The following is a 17051-nucleotide window of genomic DNA, read 5'->3' on the forward strand; positions in this document are numbered from 1 at the left end:
TTTCAGCAGTCTTTCTGCTGTGGACTTTGCTCTGTCTCTGGCAGGCCCCAGCAGAACCATGTAGCACATACCTAGCAAAGGGGTGTGTGTGTTGCAGCCAGTTCCACAGGCAGACTGCCAGTGTGCAGGCGAGGCTGAAGATCATCCCTGGGCAAAGAAACCAGAGAAAAGTCAGGCCTGTCTCTTGAGGCCTCTTCTCATGGATAAGACAGTGTTTTGTCTCCCTCTGGGGATATGGGCAGAAGACAAAGGCACAAAGGGCAGGCGAGAGTGCGCTTCTCCTGCCACTGGCACAGCGCAGCTCTCCCACCTCAGCCCAAGGACCCGACAGCAAGCAGCACTGCTGAGCTTACCTGCATCTTCTTGGGCTCTGTGGCACTCTGCCGCCGGCTGCTCTGGAGCAGTGTCCGAGCTGGGAGCTAGTGGCAAGCTGACTTGGGTCTCTACACTGACGAACCTACGTGGCAAGATGACTTCTGCCTCTACATTGCTCACCCTAGGTGGCAAGCTGAGTTCTGCCTCTACATTGCTGACCCTGGGTGGCAAGCTGAGTTCTGCCTCTACATTGATGACCCTATGGCAGGAGGAAAAAAACAGGTTCCAGTTGCCCACTGTCCCCAGGCTGTGTGAGCCAAGGCCTTTGCCAGAAGCTGGCCTCTGGAAGCCTCCCAAGAGCACATCCCAGCTGTAGAAGAGAGAGGGCAGCAAGGCTGGGCTGCTTCCAGGGCTCTCCCCTCTCCTTTCCCCATCCTTAGCTTTACGGGTCTGCAGTGGGAGGAGAGGAACCAAAGCGACAGCAGCCCAGCCCCATTCTCCCCTCATCCCTCTCTGCTCCCCCTCGTACCTGCTCTCCTGGCAGGGGGTTGGCTCCACTACTTCCTTCCCTGGCTTCCAGTTGAGACATTGGCATCTTGTCGCACGTACCCTCCTTCCTGGCATCTCTGGGCAGAGGTAGGCTACCTGCTCACACCTCCCTCCTCAGTCCCAGTCCTTGCCTGGTCAGGCGAAAGCAGCTCTCCAGAAGCAACTGCCCCAGGCAACTGCTGAACAGGGCTACTTCCCTCGTCACCATGGACGGAGAACTGTGACTCACAGTGGGGCTCCCTGGGCAACACAGCTGCCTTCTGCCTGGCACAAAGGTGTCACTGACATCGGGAACAGACTCCTCAAGGCCAAAGTCCCATTAGAACCACAGAATCATTTGGGTTGGAAGAGGTCTTTGAGCTCCTGGAGTCCAACCCTGTCCTCACCCTGCCATGGCCACCACTAACCCCTGGCCCTCAGTATCTCAGCCCCATGGCTTTGGGATCCCTCCAGGGCTGGGCCTTCCCCCAGCTCCCTGGGCAGCCTAGCACAGGGGCTGACAACCCTCTCAGGGAAGCAGACATTCCTTTATCGCAGCACTGGGTGCACAGGGCATCGTTCCACTTAATGTGGGCACTGCAAAATGAAAGAACACTCCTTATATACATCAGAGGAATTAAGTGATTCTCTTTTTGTGGGTAATCCAGCCTCAATGAAACTGTTTTGAAGTTGTTTTTCTGCTCTGTTGTAAGGTTCTCTCCCTCACTGGCCCCCTAGACTGAATTCAAAGGCCTCAGCTCACAGGTGTCTGCACAACAGAGAAGGGGCCTTTGGTGCTTTTAACCCTGTGCTTGCAATTCTCTTATCATTCAACTCCAAGTCCAAATCATGTGTGTATAAAATAGCAAGTGAGGATAGGAATTTGAAGTCTATGAATGAGAAATCTCTCAAGTCTGGTATCATAGAGACTCCCAACAACAGCAGTGAGGTCTAGAATGGGGATATTCATGGGGGGAGTAATGGGGTTTCTGACAGGTCCCTCAGATAGGCTCCCCCTCCCATTTTATGGGAATGGAGCCTCTCCCCCTCCATTACCAATGTTAACTAATGCATTGCTTGTTGTGACACTCTCCAGGTCAGCTAGGAGACGTGCTCAGGCCCTGCCAGCGGTGGCTGGCCCTCTGAGCATGGCTGGTGGTGTCAGCAGGCAGGGAGCTGGGCACGGCCCCCGCCAGCAACAGAAACCAGTGTGGTTTGGAGCATAAAAGGAGGGCTTGGAGCATAACAATGATGGTTTGGGCACTCAAGGTGTGGTGTGGTGTAGGGGAATGGTTAATAAAAAGAGGGCATGGCCTGGTTGAGGGCTTGGACAATCCAGGCCTCAAAATGGTTGAAAGTCCTTGAACCAACCCACAATATGGCAGTTCACAGTGTTACAGGCAGCGTGATCTCAGTGTTCTAGCCAATGGGCTTAGTAGTTGGGGCGTGTGGACAAGGCATTGCAACCAATCAGAATGCTTCCCCAGGTCACGTGAGCAGCCATGAATCGTATAAATAGCCACGTACCACAGCCATAAAGTGAGCAAGAGTTTGAGCTCACATTGGGTGTACGTCTTGACTCTGGCCAATTTCCTACAGCGTGGACCCTAAATACCAACAGCTGGGCCCTTAAAATGATGCTTTGGACCCCGAGGGCTGTCTTTGCTGGGCTCCCAGGACTTCCTCCTGTTCCTCCCCCAAGCACTGGGTCAGACAGGTGATGGCCCACCAGCCACCCACGTGCTCTCCCACCAGCCCCAGCTGGAGACGGCCCTGGGGAGCAGTTCTTACAGGGAAGGACTGAGGCTCACGGACACTCCACCTGAAAGGGAAGAAATGGTACAACCGTGGCTGAAGAGAGGAGGGCTGCTGGGGGAAGATGCTGCTGCAGATGAGGCAGGAGGACTCATCACTGCCTCTGGGATTAGTGCAATGGCAGCGCTCAGCCTGGAGGAGGCTGAGGGGAGCCAGGAGCACTCTCTGCCACTCCCTGCCAGGAGGCTGCAGGGAGCTGGGGGTCGGGCTCTGCTCCCCAGCCATGAGCAACAGCCCAAGAGGAAAGGGGCTGGAGCTGCCCCAGGGGAGCTTGAGGCTGGAGCTGAGGCACAACTGTGTCTCTGAGAGGGGTGTCAGCCCCTGTGCCAGGCTGCCCAGGGAGCTGGGGGAAGGCCCAGCCCTGGAGGGATCCCAAAGCTGTGGGGCTGAGGTGCTGAGGGCCAGGGGTTAGTGGAGGCTGTGGCAGGGTGAGGACAGGGTTGGACTCCAGGAGCTTCCCGGGCTTCTCCAACCCAAATGATTCTGTGGTTCTAATGGTACTTTGGCCTTGAGGAGTCTGTTCCCGATTTCAGTGACACCTGAAAGGCCGCTGCTGCCTTTCCCTGCTCTCGCTCCGTGCTGCGGCTCCGCAACTGGCGCCTGGCCTGAGCCCGGGGCACAGCCAGCCCAGCTCTGCCACCGCTCACCCACAGAGCCCCGCCGGCAAACAGCCAGGCCAGGAGCAGCCCCAGGAGCCGTGGGGCCAGGGCCGAGGGGCCACTTTGTCACTCGGGGTTGCAGCCGCACACACACAGCCCCCCCGCTCCCAGCTTTCCCTGGCAAAGGGAGACAAGCGGGGCAGAGACGGGCTGGGTGACACGGAAATAGTGGGCTGAACAGAAACAGAAGGTTCTAGAAACCCCCATGATGAGGCAAGGAAGAAAAACACGGAAACGTAGCCAATGGAACAAAATGGCCTCAGAAAGCCCTGTGGATGGGTGCAGAGAGCATTTGGAGACCCTGTCCCAGCAACTGGGGAGTCCCACGCAGTGGGTCCACTCCTAGGGGAGGTCTCCAAAGGCACCGCAAGAGGGTCCAGCTCTTTTCAAATCAACAATGTCACATCACTTCAATGTGAAAGAACACCTTTCATACGAGGAAAGACTGCTGGAACTGGGGCTGTTTATTCTGGAGCAGAGGAGACTGAGGGGGGATCTTATTAACATTTATAAATATCTAAAGAGTGGGTGTCAGGAGGTTGGGACATCCCCCTTTTCTATAGTAGCTGGTAACAGGACAAGGGGTGATGGGATGAAGCTGGAACACAAAAAGTGCCACTTAAACATAAGAAAACACTATTTCAGCATGAGAGTGACGGAGCCCTGGCACAGGCTGTCCAGGGGCGTTGTGGAGGCTCCTTCCTTGGAGGGCTTCAAGACCCGCCTGGACGTGTTCCTATGCGGCCTGGTCTAGGTGAACCTGCTTCTGCAGGGGGGTTGGACTAGATGATCTCTAAAGGTCCCTTCCAACCCCACCATTCTATGAATCTGGGAACATCTGGTTTCAGACGCCGTTGAGATCCCCAGAGCTTGGCCAGGGCTCAGGGAGGAACCAAGGGAGTCTCTTGACCTACTGGGCTTTGATCATCTATTTTCACACATGGCCTTGACAGTCTGCCCCCAAACAAGCACAAGAATGCGTTCTCACGGCATTTATCTTCACTAATAATTCTATTCTGTCTAACCGACATCTGTCACTAATATAATCCTACATTTAGGTAATAGCCATAAAGGCATTGCCTCTTGTTCTTCAGTCCATTTCTGCTTATCTCTCGCAGCTACAATTTATGTCCCAAGAGCTGGAGATGGTGGACTGGGGCTCTATGAAACCCTGGAACCTTTCCAGTTTCTGCCTTCTATCCGGGTCTCTCTTGTTATGCCATCCTCCCATGAACCCGGACTCGAGAAATGCACGTGTACTTTGGGCTTCCCCAGTTGCTCATCACAAGAACTTTGATGGAGGAAAAAGCTCTGGAGATCTGTGTGTTCAGTGAAGAAAGAAAAGGAAACGGAGGTGTTCAGAGCAACAGTGCAGCCACATCTCCCCCTGCCAGCCCTGCTCCTGCTCAGGAACAGGCTCCCCAAAGCAGCTGGGCATCCTCTGCATGCCATCCTTGGGACTGCATCTCCTTCCCTCGGCCCTCTGCCTCTGCTGCTTGTTCTGTGCTGACAGAGAGGCCCAGGAGGGGCTGTGATGCGTAGGGCAGCTGCTGGGCAACTCCACGACGCTCCCCTTGTCCCCTCGGCTCGCCTTCCCCTGGCAGCACGAGGGCAGGGGAGAGAAGGGGCTATGCTGGGAGGAGAGGACACTGTCCCACCCGCCACAGGCCACAAGACAGAGTGCTGGGGCTGCCCAAGGGCTTTTGGCACCGGCCACCCCTCTTTCTGCAGGGCACAAAGGCCTTGCTCTGGTGCAGCGTCTGCGTGTGCAGCTGGCTCCGCTGAAGGCAGCGGCTGCAGCCAGGGATCTCTCGGAGCTTGTGCTCCCACCTGCCTGGTCCTGCCCGTGTTGTCCTTTTGCTGCCACTACCACACACTGCTCAGCCCTCACAACCCCACACCAGGTCTCTCTCAAAGCAAGCCAGTGCCCAGGGAGCCAGCATTCACACCCTCCCTGCTGTGGACTTGCAGGCAAACCTCTTTTGCTCCGTGCCACCTCCCCCCCATGCCCAGACCGTACCTTCAGAGAGAAGGGCTGAATGGACTCTTTTGCCACATCATAGATGAACGAACCGAGCCAAGTTTCCTCTTCACTTTCAGCCTCAAATCCCTCGGGAGCAAAACAGAAGGAGAGAGCTCAGACTCAAGTCGACAAAAAAGGAACGTTTGTATGTGCTGCACCAGCCCTGCTACCTACCCAGCCTCTCCCGGGCAATAACCACAGCCTGGTGCTGGCTGGGGATGGGCTCAGTCTCCACCTTGAGCTTTGGTCAAGAACCCAAGAGGGGCTTTGGCCACAATAAGTCCTGAGAGGGTGAAACCTCCTGAGCCCTTGAAGCACCTGGCTAGGGCACTGCAGTGCTCAGGAAAGAGCGAGGCAGCAGCCTCAGACGGGGCACAAAAGCAGGAGAGTCCCTGCCACGTCCTCGTAGGGCCAGATGCAGCCAGAAGCCCCCAGCACACGCTTACATAGACAGCCAGGCCTTTGGGAGCACTGCTGGCAGCCACAGACAAGGAGTCTTCCTCAACGATGTGCTGCACAGCGATGGCAGTCAGGTGGACTCGGGCTGGCAGCCTGATGACAACGTGGCCAGAATGCCCTGGGAAACACCAGCGCTTGCCCTGGGAGACATCCATCTGCAAAGCAGCACAGGAGAGCAACGAAACAGGAGTGAGTGCTGGGGCCAGCACAGCTGCTCGTCTGGCCTGGAGCACAGGAGCTGTGTGCCTGGGGCTCTGCTCCAGCTCCAGGAGGAGGTGCCTGCCAGGAAACGGACAGGAGCAGGAGGCATCTTCCCTGCCTGCCAAAGGGACTCTGCCTCTTAGGGAAAAAAAGCAGAAACCTGGGCTATGAAACCCTCCTGGTCAGGGCCCCCGCCTCATGCCTCCTGAAACAGCAGCAGTAGGTTTCCAGCAAGCCCTGCCCCGTGTTGGAGCTCTGGCTTAAGGAACCTCATCAATGCTGTGGGCCTCCACAGTACCACAGGCAGGCAAGCAGCACTGATGGTTTCTGCTACAGTACCTGCAAGATGGTGTCAGGCTCATCCTCAGTGCACCTTCTGTTCAGCAAAAGACTGTAGCCCCACTTCCATCCGCACCTGTAGGTGGGGGAAGTTCTCTTCATGTCAATGGTGGCACCTGTGAGGAAGGGAGAGCAGCTGACTGCGAGAGCCACAAACCAGGATGCCTCGGTGATTCTAAATCATTCTGAGGCAGCTGAGCAGCTCCAAGCCTGTCACTCCTGTCCCTGTGGCCACGGTGGTGAGGTCCCCCTGCTGCACAGGGCACTGCCAGCAGCCATGTCCCTGGTGACTGCTTCTCTCCCAGCAGCCCAAGGACAAGGTCTGAAGGTGCTGGGAGACAGCAGGCGCCCATGTGGGTGTCAGCAGACCAAAGCTGAGGGCCTGCTGCACTGGCAGCAAAGGATGACCCAGCCAGTCCCCTTCCAACTGCCCTGGAGAGGAGCAGAGTCCCTCCATCAGCACAGGAACTTGTGTGGGGGCAGCAGCAGGGGCACACACGGGCTGAGGGCAGCAGCGGGAGGGAGTCCGAGAGCCACGCTGCCACAGCCTTCCTCTTGGTCTGCAGAGAGCATATCAGCTCCCCTACTTTTGATAGCAGTGCCTGGAGCACAGCCTCCCTGGAGCTTGCTGCAGCCAGGCACGGGGCAAGGAGACGGGGCTGCTTGTGTCCTTACCCAAGCTTTTCAGGGCCCAGTCAGAATTCATCATGTTGACATGAAAAGACATCTCCAGTGCTCCCTTGTCATCTTCCTGGGAAAGCCATGAAAGAACACAGAAAGGAACCACATCAGTAGACTGCTCAGCATGCCTCCTGGCACCCAGAGATGCAAAAGGTCGGTGTCAGCAAATGTGAGGCAAGCCTTGTCCACGGAGCTGACGGACTCACTGCTGCTGACTGGTGCCACAAAGGCTGAGAAACTCTGTCTGAGGCTGTGAGGTGGGTTGACAAGAGGCCTCACACCCTCGTGGTCACCCTCCACACTCTCCAGGTCAGCTAGGAGACGTGCTCAGGCCCTGCAAGCTACGGCTGGCCCTCTGAGCATGGCTGGCTCTCACCCCTGCCTCAGGGGCACAGCCAGAGCACCAGCACTACAAGGGAAAGGACGTCAGGAGTCCCGCACTGGCCTGCAGCAGCCCATTAAACTGGGCCTGCAGAAGGGCCTGTGCAGGGCAGAAGCTCAGCCAGCAAGGCCCCAGCTGCTCCCTTGCAGGTGTCCATCCCATCAGTGTCACCAACCTCTGTGCCTGCCTTCGCCTGCATCCTCCACGCTGACAGCAGAGTCCCACAGTAAATGCCAACTGCAATTGACATCAGCAAGACATAGTTATTTGCCTGGGGTTGCAAGCAGTCCTGCACTCACCTTATCTCCTCCCTGTTGCTCTGGGCTGGGACAGCAGGTTGGCTGGGGAGGTGGGGAACGAGGGCTGCAGAGAGGGGCCACGTGCCTCTGCCCGGGAGCCATCAGCCCAGGCTTCAGGGGCTGTACAGCTCTGGGCTCCAGGTGTGCTCAGGGCCCCATTTCCCCATCCACTGAGACCAGGCTGCAGGGGCCAGGAGAGGTACCTCTCCATCACTCCCCTGCACGGCCCCTCTGGCAATCTCTAGTTCAGGCTTGGACATACATAGGCCCTTCACTCCCAGACACAGGCTGAGCCCTCTGGCTTGCTGGCCAGAGCAGCGGCATGCCAGGCACATCCTTTCCCTGCCTTAGTGGCAGTCCAAAACCCAGTCCCAGTCAAGGACATGCTCAGAAAGAATTTGGGCCCCAGAATTACCACACATAAACCCAAAAGCTGGCCATCTGAAGGCTGCCGTGCAGCACAGACAAGCGTTTGCTCACGCCAACTCACCCAGAAGCACTACGAGCAGCACCAAGAACCTGTTTTCCAGGGCTGCCTTGAACCTCTGGTTCTCCAGGGATGTCTTCAGCCTGAAACAGAGGGAGTCTTGTGGCCGTCAGTGAGCCAAGGCTGGAGCAAAACTCTTCACAAGCAGGTTTCCCTTTCCAGGCTGAAAAGCCAGTGTTTTGAAAGCCTGCTGCTGACAGAGAGAGCTGGCAGAGCAGCACTCGGGAGGAACACATTCTGTCCTCACCCTTCAGCAGTGCCAGCAGCTCTTCCCCAAAGGAAGGGCTCCAGGAGCACCTTCCAAAAGCCATTGGCAATCATGCTGGGAAGCAAAGAAGTCAAGCAAACATGGAGAGTGCTTTTCAGCAGTCTTTCTGCTGTGGACTTTGCTCTGTCTCTGGCAGGCCCCAGCAGAACCATGTAGCACATACCTAGCAAAGGGGTGTGTGTGTTGCAGCCAGTTCCACAGGCAGACTGCCAGTGTGCAGGCGAGGCTGAAGATCATCCCTGGGCAAAGAAACCAGAGAAAAGTCAGGCCTGTCTCTTGAGGCCTCTTCTCATGGATAAGACAGTGTTTTGTCTCCCTCTGGGGATATGGGCAGAAGACAAAGGCACAAAGGGCAGGCGAGAGTGCGCTTCTCCTGCCACTGGCACAGCGCAGCTCTCCCACCTCAGCCCAAGGACCCGACAGCAAGCAGCACTGCTGAGCTTACCTGCATCTTCTTGGGCTCTGTGGCACTCTGCCGCCGGCTGCTCTGGAGCAGTGTCCGAGCTGGGAGCTAGTGGCAAGCTGACTTGGGTCTCTACACTGACGAACCTACGTGGCAAGATGACTTCTGCCTCTACATTGCTCACCCTAGGTGGCAAGCTGAGTTCTGCCTCTACATTGCTGACCCTGGGTGGCAAGCTGAGTTCTGCCTCTACATTGATGACCCTATGGCAGGAGGAAAAAAACAGGTTCCAGTTGCCCACTGTCCCCAGGCTGTGTGAGCCAAGGCCTTTGCCAGAAGCTGGCCTCTGGAAGCCTCCCAAGAGCACATCCCAGCTGTAGAAGAGAGAGGGCAGCAAGGCTGGGCTGCTTCCAGGGCTCTCCCCTCTCCTTTCCCCATCCTTAGCTTTACGGGTCTGCAGTGGGAGGAGAGGAACCAAAGCGACAGCAGCCCAGCCCCATTCTCCCCTCATCCCTCTCTGCTCCCCCTCGTACCTGCTCTCCTGGCAGGGGGTTGGCTCCACTACTTCCTTCCCTGGCTTCCAGTTGAGACATTGGCATCTTGTCGCACGTACCCTCCTTCCTGGCATCTCTGGGCAGAGGTAGGCTACCTGCTCACACCTCCCTCCTCAGTCCCAGTCCTTGCCTGGTCAGGCGAAAGCAGCTCTCCAGAAGCAACTGCCCCAGGCAACTGCTGAACAGGGCTACTTCCCTCGTCACCATGGACGGAGAACTGTGACTCACAGTGGGGCTCCCTGGGCATCACAGCTGCCTTCTGCCTGGCACAAAGGTGTCACTGACATCGGGAACAGACTCCTCAAGGCCAAAGTCCCATTAGAACCACAGAATCATTTGGGTTGGAAGAGGTCTTTGAGCTCCTGGAGTCCAACCCTGTCCTCACCCTGCCATGGCCACCACTAACCCCTGGCCCTCAGTATCTCAGCCCCATGGCTTTGGGATCCCTCCAGGGCTGGGCCTTCCCCCAGCTCCCTGGGCAGCCTAGCACAGGGGCTGACAACCCTCTCAGGGAAGCAGACATTCCTTTATCGCAGCACTGGGTGCACAGGGCATCGTTCCACTTAATGTGGGCACTGCAAAATGAAAGAACACTCCTTATATACATCAGAGGAATTAAGTGATTCTCTTTTTGTGGGTAATCCAGCCTCAATGAAACTGTTTTGAAGTTGTTTTTCTGCTCTGTTGTAAGGTTCTCTCCCTCACTGGCCCCCTAGACTGAATTCAAAGGCCTCAGCTCACAGGTGTCTGCACAACAGAGAAGGGGCCTTTGGTGCTTTTAACCCTGTGCTTGCAATTCTCTTATCATTCAACTCCAAGTCCAAATCATGTGTGTATAAAATAGCAAGTGAGGATAGGAATTTGAAGTCTATGAATGAGAAATCTCTCAAGTCTGGTATCATAGAGACTCCCAACAACAGCAGTGAGGTCTAGAATGGGGATATTCATGGGGGGAGTAATGGGGTTTCTGACAGGTCCCTCAGATAGGCTCCCCCTCCCATTTTATGGGAATGGAGCCTCTCCCCCTCCATTACCAATGTTAACTAATGCATTGCTTGTTGTGACACTCTCCAGGTCAGCTAGGAGACGTGCTCAGGCCCTGCCAGCGGTGGCTGGCCCTCTGAGCATGGCTGGTGGTGTCAGCAGGCAGGGAGCTGGGCACGGCCCCCGCCAGCAACAGAAACCAGTGTGGTTTGGAGCATAAAAGGAGGGCTTGGAGCATAACAATGATGGTTTGGGCACTCAAGGTGTGGTGTGGTGTAGGGGAATGGTTAATAAAAAGAGGGCATGGCCTGGTTGAGGGCTTGGACAATCCAGGCCTCAAAATGGTTGAAAGTCCTTGAACCAACCCACAATATGGCAGTTCACAGTGTTACAGGCAGCGTGATCTCAGTGTTCTAGCCAATGGGCTTAGTAGTTGGGGCGTGTGGACAAGGCATTGCAACCAATCAGAATGCTTCCCCAGGTCACGTGAGCAGCCATGAATCGTATAAATAGCCACGTACCACAGCCATAAAGTGAGCAAGAGTTTGAGCTCACATTGGGTGTACGTCTTGACTCTGGCCAATTTCCTACAGCGTGGACCCTAAATACCAACAGCTGGGCCCTTAAAATGATGCTTTGGACCCCGAGGGCTGTCTTTGCTGGGCTCCCAGGACTTCCTCCTGTTCCTCCCCCAAGCACTGGGTCAGACAGGTGATGGCCCACCAGCCACCCACGTGCTCTCCCACCAGCCCCAGCTGGAGACGGCCCTGGGGAGCAGTTCTTACAGGGAAGGACTGAGGCTCACGGACACTCCACCTGAAAGGGAAGAAATGGTACAACCGTGGCTGAAGAGAGGAGGGCTGCTGGGGGAAGATGCTGCTGCAGATGAGGCAGGAGGACTCATCACTGCCTCTGGGATTAGTGCAATGGCAGCGCTCAGCCTGGAGGAGGCTGAGGGGAGCCAGGAGCACTCTCTGCCACTCCCTGCCAGGAGGCTGCAGGGAGCTGGGGGTCGGGCTCTGCTCCCCAGCCATGAGCAACAGCCCAAGAGGAAAGGGGCTGGAGCTGCCCCAGGGGAGCTTGAGGCTGGAGCTGAGGCACAACTGTGTCTCTGAGAGGGGTGTCAGCCCCTGTGCCAGGCTGCCCAGGGAGCTGGGGGAAGGCCCAGCCCTGGAGGGATCCCAAAGCTGTGGGGCTGAGGTGCTGAGGGCCAGGGGTTAGTGGAGGCTGTGGCAGGGTGAGGACAGGGTTGGACTCCAGGAGCTTCCCGGGCTTCTCCAACCCAAATGATTCTGTGGTTCTAATGGTACTTTGGCCTTGAGGAGTCTGTTCCCGATTTCAGTGACACCTGAAAGGCCGCTGCTGCCTTTCCCTGCTCTTGCTCCGTGCTGCGGCTCCGCAACTGGCGCCTGGCCTGAGCCCGGGGCACAGCCAGCCCAGCTCTGCCACCGCTCACCCACAGAGCCCCGCCGGCAAACAGCCAGGCCAGGAGCAGCCCCAGGAGCCGTGGGGCCAGGGCCGAGGGGCCACTTTGTCACTCGGGGTTGCAGCCGCACACACACAGCCCCCCCGCTCCCAGCTTTCCCTGGCAAAGGGAGACAAGCGGGGCAGAGACGGGCTGGGTGACACGGAAATAGTGGGCTGAACAGAAACAGAAGGTTCTAGAAACCCCCGTGATGAGGGAAGGAAGAAAAACACGGAAACGTAGCCAATGGAACAAAATGGCCTCAGAAAGCCCTGTGGATGGGTGCAGAGAGCATTTGGAGACCCTGTCCCAGCAACTGGGGAGTCCCACGCAGTGGGTCCACTCCTAGGGGAGGTCTCCAAAGGCACCGCAAGAGGGTCCAGCTCTTTTCAAATCAACAATGTCACATCACTTCAATGTGAAAGAACACCTTTCATACGAGGAAAGACTGCTGGAACTGGGGCTGTTTATTCTGGAGCAGAGGAGACTGAGGGGGGATCTTATTAACATTTATAAATATCTAAAGAGTGGGTGTCAGGAGGTTGGGACATCCCCCTTTTCTATAGTAGCCGACAACAGGACAAGGGGTGATGGGATGAAGCTGGAACACAAAAAGTGCCACTTAAACATAAGAAAACACTATTTCAGCATGAGAGTGACGGAGCCCTGGCACAGGCTGTCCAGGGGCGTTGTGGAGGCTCCTTCCTTGGAGGGCTTCAAGACCCACCTGGACATGTTCCTATGCAGCCTGGTCTAGGTGAACCTGCTTCTGCAGGGGGGTTGGACTAGATGATCTCTAAAGGTCCCTTCCAACCCCACCATTCTATGAATCTGGGAACATCTGGTTTCAGACGCCGTTGAGATCCCCAGAGCTTGGCCAGGGCTCAGGGAGGAACCAAGGGAGTCTCTTGACCTACTGGGCTTTGATCATCTATTTTCACACATGGCCTTGACAGTCTGCCCCCAAACAAGCACAAGAATGCGTTCTCACGGCATTTATCTTCACTAATAATTCTATTCTGTCTAACCGACATCTGTCACTAATATAATCCTACATTTAGGTAATAGCCATAAAGGCATTGCCTCTTGTTCTTCAGTCCATTTCTGCTTATCTCTCGCAGCTACAATTTATGTCCCAAGAGCTGGAGATGGTGGACTGGGGCTCTATGAAACCCTGGAACCTTTCCAGTTTCTGCCTTCTATCCGGGTCTCTCTTGTTATGCCATCCTCCCATGAACCCGGACTCGAGAAATGCACGTGTACTTTGGGCTTCCCCAGTTGCTCATCACAAGAACTTTGATGGAGGAAAAAGCTCTGGAGATCTGTGTGTTCAGTGAAGAAAGAAAAGGAAACGGAGGTGTTCAGAGCAACAGTGCAGCCACATCTCCCCCTGCCAGCCCTGCTCCTGCTCAGGAACAGGCTCCCCAAAGCAGCTGGGCATCCTCTGCATGCCATCCTTGGGACTGCATCTCCTTCCCTCGGCCCTCTGCCTCTGCTGCTTGTTCTGTGCTGACAGAGAGGCCCAGGAGGGGCTGTGATGCGTAGGGCAGCTGCTGGGCAACTCCACGACGCTCCCCTTGTCCCCTCGGCTCGCCTTCCCCTGGCAGCACGAGGGCAGGGGAGAGAAGGGGCTATGCTGGGAGGAGAGGACACTGTCCCACCCGCCACAGGCCACAAGACAGAGTGCTGGGGCTGCCCAAGGGCTTTTGGCACCGGCCACCCCTCTTTCTGCAGGGCACAAAGGCCTTGCTCTGGTGCAGCGTCTGCGTGTGCAGCTGGCTCCGCTGAAGGCAGCGGCTGCAGCCAGGGATCTCTCGGAGCTTGTGCTCCCACCTGCCTGGTCCTGCCCGTGTTGTCCTTTTGCTGCCACTACCACACACTGCTCAGCCCTCACAACCCCACACCAGGTCTCTCTCAAAGCAAGCCAGTGCCCAGGGAGCCAGCATTCACACCCTCCCTGCTGTGGACTTGCAGGCAAACCTCTTTTGCTCCGTGCCACCTCCCCCCCATGCCCAGACCGTACCTTCAGAGAGAAGGGCTGAATGGACTCTTTTGCCACATCATAGATGAACGAACCGAGCCAAGTTTCCTCTTCACTTTCAGCCTCAAATCCCTCGGGAGCAAAACAGAAGGAGAGAGCTCAGACTCAAGTCGACAAAAAAGGAACGTTTGTATGTGCTGCACCAGCCCTGCTACCTACCCAGCCTCTCCCGGGCAATAACCACAGCCTGGTGCTGGCTGGGGATGGGCTCAGTCTCCACCTTGAGCTTTGGTCAAGAACCCAAGAGGGGCTTTGGCCACAATAAGTCCTGAGAGGGTGAAACCTCCTGAGCCCTTGAAGCACCTGGCTAGGGCACTGCAGTGCTCAGGAAAGAGCGAGGCAGCAGCCTCAGACGGGGCACAAAAGCAGGAGAGTCCCTGCCACGTCCTCGTAGGGCCAGATGCAGCCAGAAGCCCCCAGCACACGCTTACATAGACAGCCAGGCCTTTGGGAGCACTGCTGGCAGCCACAGACAAGGAGTCTTCCTCAACGATGTGCTGCACAGCGATGGCAGTCAGGTGGACTCGGGCTGGCAGCCTGATGACAACGTGGCCAAAATGCCCTGGGAAACACCAGCGCTTGCCCTGGGAGACATCCATCTGCAAAGCAGCACAGGAGAGCAACGAAACAGGAGTGAGTGCTGGGGCCAGCACAGCTGCTCGTCTGGCCTGGAGCACAGGAGCTGTGTGCCTGGGGCTCTGCTCCAGCTCCAGGAGGAGGTGCCTGCCAGGAAACGGACAGGAGCAGGAGGCATCTTCCCTGCCTGCCAAAGGGACTCTGCCTCTTAGGGAAAAAAAGCAGAAACCTGGGCTATGAAACCCTCCTGGTCAGGGCCCCCGCCTCATGCCTCCTGAAACAGCAGCAGTAGGTTTCCAGCAAGCCCTGCCCCGTGTTGGAGCTCTGGCTTAAGGAACCTCATCAATGCTGTGGGCCTCCACAGTACCACAGGCAGGCAAGCAGCACTGATGGTTTCTGCTACAGTACCTGCAAGATGGTGTCAGGCTCATCCTCAGTGCACCTTCTGTTCAGCAAAAGACTGTAGCCCCACTTCCATCCGCACCTGTAGGTGGGGGAAGTTCTCTTCATGTCAATGGTGGCACCTGTGAGGAAGGGAGAGCAGCTGACTGCGAGAGCCACAAACCAGGATGCCTCGGTGCTCCTACATCATTCTGAGGCAGCTGAGCAGCTCCAAGCCTGTCACTCCTGTCCCTGTGGCCACAGTGGTGAGGTCCCCCTGCTGCACAGGGCACTGCCAGCAGCCATGTCCCTGGTGACTGCTTCTCTCCCAGCAGCCCAAGGACAAAGTCTGAAGGTGCTGGGAGACAGCAGGCGCCCATGTGGGTGTCAGCAGACCAAAGCTGAGGGCCTGCTGCACTGGCAGCAAAGGATGACCCAGCCAGTCCCCTTCCAACTGCCCTGGAGAGGAGCAGAGTCCCTCCATCAGCACAGGAACTTGTGTGGGGGCAGCAGCAGGGGCACACACGGGCTGAGGGCAGCAGCGGGAGGGAGTCCGAGAGCCACGCTGCCACAGCCTTCCTCTTGGTCTGCAGAGAGCGTATCAGCTCCCCTACTTTTGATAGCAGTGCCTGGAGCACAGCCTCCCTGGAGCTTGCTGCAGCCAGGCACGGGGCAAGGAGACGGGGCTGCTTGTGTCCTTACCCAAGCTTTTCAGGGCCCAGTCAGAATTCATCATGTTGACATGAAAAGACATCTCCAGTGCTCCCTTGTCATCTTCCTGGGAAAGCCATGAAAGAACACAGAAAGGAACCACATCAGTAGACTGCTCAGCGTGCCTCCTGGCACCCAGAGATGCAAAAGGTCAGTGTCAGCAAATGCGAGGCAAGCCTTGTCCACGGAGCTGACGGACTCACTGCTGCTGACTGGTGCCACAAAGGCTGAGAAACTCTGTCTGAGGCTGTGAGGTGGGTTGACAAGAGGCCTCACACCCTCGTGGTCACCCTCCACACTCTCCAGGTCAGCTAGGAGACGTGCTCAGGCCCTGCAAGCTATGGCTGGCCCTCTGAGCATGGCTGGCTCTCACCCCTGCCTCAGGGGCACAGCCAGAGCACCAGCACTACAAGGGAAAGGACGTCAGGAGTCCCGCACTGGCCTGCAGCAGCCCATTAAACTGGGCCTGCAGAAGGGCCTGTGCAGGGCAGAAGCTCAGCCAGCAAGGCCCCAGCTGCTCCCTTGCAGGTGTCCATCCCATCAGTGTCACCAACCTCTGTGCCTGCCTTCGCCTGCATCCTCCACGCTGACAGCAGAGTCCCACAGTAAATGCCAACTGCAATGGACATCAGCAAGACATAGTTATTTGCCTGGGGTTGCAAGCAGTCCTGCACTCACCTTATCTCCTCCCTGTTGCTCTGGGCTGGGACAGCAGGTTGGCTGGGGAGGTGGGGAACGAGGGCTGCAGAGAGGGGCCACGTGCCTCTGCCCGGGAGCCATCAGCCCAGGCTTCAGGGGCTGTACAGCTCTGGGCTCCAGGTGTGCTCAGGGCCCCATTTCCCCATCCACTGAGACCGGGCTGCAGGGGCCAGGAGAGGTACCTCTCCATCACTCCCCTGCACGGCCCCTCTGGCAATCTCTAGTTCAGGCTTGGACATATATAGGCCCTTCACTCCCAGACACAGGCTGAGCCCTCTGGCTTGCTGGCCAGAGCAGCGGCATGCCAGGCACATCCTTTCCCTGCCTTAGTGGCAGTCCAAAACCCAGTCCCAGTCAAGGACATGCTCAGAAAGAATTTGGGCCCCAGAATTACCACACATAAACCCAAAAGCTGGCCATCTGAAGGCTGCCGTGCAGCACAGACAAGCGTTTGCTCACGCCAACTCACCCAGAAGCACTACGAGCAGCACCAAGAACCTGTTTTCCAGGGCTGCCTTGAACCTCTGGTTCTCCAGGGATGTCTTCAGCCTGAAACAGAGGGAGTCTTGTGGCCGTCAGTGAGCCAAGGCTGGAGCAAAACTCTTCACAAGCAGGTTTCCCTTTCCAGGCTGAAAAGCCAGTGTTTTGAAAGCCTGCTGCTGACAGAGAGAGCTGGCAGAGCAGCACTCGGGAGGAACACATTCTGTCCTCACCCTTCAGCAGTGCCAGCAGCTCTTCCCCAAAGGAAGGGCTCCAGGAGCACCTTCCAAAAGCCATTGGC

The 17051-nt window shown here is 56.9% G+C and overlaps 1 protein-coding gene across 1 annotated transcript; it reads right to left on the reverse strand.

The window, feature by feature from the left end:
• Positions 1–70: 70 nt before the first annotated feature.
• LOC133629618 (uncharacterized) lies at positions 71–16808 on the reverse strand. Its single transcript, XM_062020307.1, has 15 exons — positions 16769–16808; positions 16126–16187; positions 15563–15638; positions 14888–15003; positions 14335–14502; positions 13881–13975; positions 8902–9122; positions 8620–8695; positions 8192–8271; positions 7578–7639; positions 7015–7090; positions 6340–6455; positions 5787–5954; positions 5338–5427; positions 71–147 (listed from the first exon to the last, which is right to left on the reverse strand). The coding sequence occupies exons 2-15, from the start codon at positions 16147–16149 to the stop codon at positions 142–144; spliced, it is 1374 nt and encodes a 457-aa protein (XP_061876291.1). The 5' UTR covers positions 16150–16187; positions 16769–16808; the 3' UTR covers positions 71–141.
• Between the last annotated feature and the right edge of the window lie 243 nt (positions 16809–17051).

Source organism: Colius striatus, chromosome 1 (assembly GCF_028858725.1).
Source record: "Colius striatus isolate bColStr4 chromosome 1, bColStr4.1.hap1, whole genome shotgun sequence".
Lineage (NCBI taxonomy): Eukaryota > Metazoa > Chordata > Aves > Coliiformes > Coliidae > Colius > Colius striatus.

What these genes read in the sequence shown, in the direction of transcription:
- LOC133629618 (XM_062020307.1), bottom strand. Translation starts at nt 16,149, where the DNA reads ATGCAGGCGAAGGCAGGCACAGAG. An exon ending in CCCTTCTCTCTGAAGGTACG is followed by an intron (nt 9,123 to 13,880) that starts GTCTGGGCATGG and finishes CTCCTGCCATAG; the next exon opens with GGTCATCAATGTAGAGGCAG. An exon ending in GCTGCTCGTAGTGCTTCTGG is followed by an intron (nt 7,640 to 8,191) that starts GTGAGTTGGCGT and finishes TGTCAATTGCAG; the next exon opens with TTGGCATTTACTGTGGGACT.